The 3,074-nt window shown below is 39.5% G+C and overlaps 1 protein-coding gene across 1 annotated transcript in view; it reads left to right on the top strand.

Annotated features, from left to right (window-relative positions):
• plxdc2b (plexin domain containing 2b) overlaps positions 1–1,855 on the top strand; it is a 78,737-nt gene extending 76,882 nt beyond the window's left edge. Inside the window, exon 14 of the mRNA XM_014013324.1 lies at positions 742–1,855. Coding sequence (XP_013868778.1) covers positions 742–861 — 120 coding nt within the window. The 3' untranslated portion in view covers positions 862–1,855. The remainder of the gene's footprint in view (positions 1–741) is intronic.
• The last annotated feature ends 1,219 nt before the right edge of the window (positions 1,856–3,074 follow it).

Here is a 3,074-nt window from a genome sequence, read left to right as displayed (position 1 = left end):
CTCTTGGGCTGTTTCTGAAAGCAGCACAAACCCAAATTGAAGCATAAAAACATGTAAAAAAGTGCATTTTGCATAATAGGACCTCTTTAAAAATGTCCATTGAGATATTAGTTTCTGTTGCAGACTCACAAAAAGATGAAAATCACAGCCCACATATTTGTCCAAAAAGCTGTATTGGATTAAATCAGGGTGTTCGCGGGTCCTTAAAAGGTTTTAAAAAGTCTTAAATTCACATATCTAGAATTAAGACCTTAAAAAGTCTTAAATTTGTTTAAAAATATGCAAGTTGGTCTTAAATTTGTTACTCAACGGTTTTAAATTTTGTCGGGCAGAAGCGATTAAAGTTCTCAGTCTCCTCAGAACCATCGCTTCTATTTTCGGTCTTAAATTTCATTCAAGGTGATACTAAAAAGGTCTTAAAAAGTCTTAAATTTGACTTGCTAATACCTGCAGATACCCTGTAAATAAAATCATTCGTAGTTTTAAGGTCATTATTTGGTAAATAGCTGGAACTTATAGAGTGCTTTGTCAAGTCCCTACAGACTCTAAAGTCCACTAATGGTGCTAAGCTACATTGTATTTTCACGGCGCTAATATATCACGTTCAGTAAGAGGAAAAAAGGGAAATTGTTTGCCTTCTAATACGCAGGGGATGATTTAGGGGGCTGTACCCTGTTGCCCCCAATGCTCTGTTTTCCCTGGTAAACCCTCATCTGTGTGCTCCTCTCCCCGCCTCCGCAGAGACGCCCGAGCAGATGGCCAGCCATGAAATTTCGCCGGGGCTCGGGCCACCCCGCGTACGCAGAGGTGGAGCCGGTGGGCCAGGAGAAGGAGGGCTTCATCGAGTCCGAGCAGTGCTGAGCGAGGAGGGGCTGCTCCCATTCCTGCTGGCTTCCATGCTGTGTGTGCCCTCCTGCTCGGCGGGGACTTCGGCTGCCTGAAGCTCAGTGTACACATTCCCTGGTTTAAAACTTTGGATTCGGCTTGTTTAGTGCTAGATGTGACTGGTCGCAGCAGCCAGTGACTGAAGGAAGCAAGGAAACCCTGAAAACTGATCCCAGACGAACCCACTAAGCAGCCCCTGTCGGTGAGAAACTGACCCACCAGGGTGAAGGGGAACAGCACTGATGTCATCGATTCAGCTGGACTTGATACACGTTGCCACAGAGGGACTGGTACTGAATGCCTTGGCTGATTGGTGCAGGGTGATTTAAACAGTATATATTTTCAAAAACCAATACAGAGTGAACAGGTTTCCACTTTCCTGTTTGTGGGGTCGTTAGCATAAGCCTTTAGTATATCCATCAGGTTTTTACTTGTTTTCTTTTGTTTTTCAAAATGGCTTTTCTGTTTGATTTTWGTATGWTGGGGTTGGCAGTTTATCTGTACAGATGGTTGGTATTGCTTTTCWATACCACTGCAGACATAATTGACTTTTCCACAGCTCGCTCTGCGTATACAAGCTGAAGCCAGGCGATATGACGTGAGCTTGAACTACTGTCACCACAATCAATCATAGCAAAGAGAAAAAACTCTGAACATTCAGCATTGCAGTTGGATCAGTTCATGATGTTCGGCTGGTTTTAAGTTCCTAAAAAGGATTTAACGTTGATCTTTTATTTTTTTAATGGGTGAAAGAACTTTCCTTTAATGTTTTTAATTTCATGAATGCAGTACCATTTTATCCCTGATCATTGTTTGCACAGTTCTTATTTTCCGAGCACATTTTTTTTTTCTTTTTTACATTTGCAATGTGGTACTGTTGCAACTTTACAAGACAGGCGCTTGTGTGTGTGAATTTATTTTCTGAAGTGTATGTGATTCATGTGTGTTAATATAGAAGAGCAATACTAAGGAGGTGTCTCCCTACTTTATTGGCGTGAGTTGGCTCTGCACCGGTCACTCATAACAAAGTATCTGGTTAGCACGGAGTCTACAAAGGGTCAAGTGTGGAGGGAAAACCAGAGGTTGGGGGAAAAGAATCCATTTCCTCAGATGTGCAACCTGTTCTGTCAGACACATGCAACACTATATATCATCTTTTTTCTTATTTTAAAAAATGTCCAGACAAAAAAGAGAATTTTCAACAAAAACACTGAAGTACTTGTCCATGCCAGTAGGTGGSGGTAGAGTTATCAAGAACAATGCAATAAAATACAAACAAACATTCTGGCTAATTATTCTCTAAAAACAATGAGCATTTTTTAAACATTTGTACATTTTCTACCTTTTCAACTTAGTCATTGATTCTTCTGCAACCAATCGAAGTTTAATCACGACAAAGTCAGGACAAAAATACAGACTACCATTTGGTGACATTGCAAAAAAAAATGCATGGCCACAACTTGTGGCCACGAGATTCTTGTGGTCATTTCCATGTAGAGACTGTTGAGTGTTAACATGGACAAGTTTGAATTAATTTCATATTGTTTTAATCTAGGGATGAATGATATAATTCAGTCACTTGCAGTCCATTATACTTCATCATTTTGCAGCTATAAGACACAGGTGATGACTGGAATTGTATTTGTCCACAAACTGTTGTTTGTTTAAGCTCAACAGACAAAATGGGCTCCCCTAACTGTTTTAATTGAACCATGGAGTTAAACTTTTTGGATTAAAAATACACCAAAAAATAAATAATTGTGAAGTACCTTTTGAATGATTAAACACAGAAATGTATTCAGATAAAATCTGAATCCAACAACATCTGTATCTATCACACACTGCTTAAAATCATCTTGTGGCCACGAGTTATTAATGTGTGGCCACATATTCATTATTTGAATCCAGTGTCGCTGGACAGGCTCCTTAAAAATCAAGACGGGAACAAAATAAAAATAAACTATTTTATTTTGTGGTTTCTAAAGCACAAAGCAATGCTGAGGTCTTAATTTCTTGATCTCACTAAAAACACAGCTCTGCACATTGACTCACACTGTTACAAATAATTGCAATCATTTTACAGAACTGCAGGAAGGGATTTCCCCAACCTCTGATTTAATTAGAACACCCGGCTCTTTCCACATTCCATAGAAGCTGTGTGACAGAAAACACACTGGTCTGATTATTAT

Source organism: Austrofundulus limnaeus, unplaced genomic scaffold, assembly GCF_001266775.1.
Source record: "Austrofundulus limnaeus strain Quisiro unplaced genomic scaffold, Austrofundulus_limnaeus-1.0 Scaffold100, whole genome shotgun sequence".
Lineage (NCBI taxonomy): Eukaryota > Metazoa > Chordata > Actinopteri > Cyprinodontiformes > Rivulidae > Austrofundulus > Austrofundulus limnaeus.
Note: the sequence above shows the minus strand (reverse complement) of the source record. Positions and strands in the feature narration are given on the sequence as shown.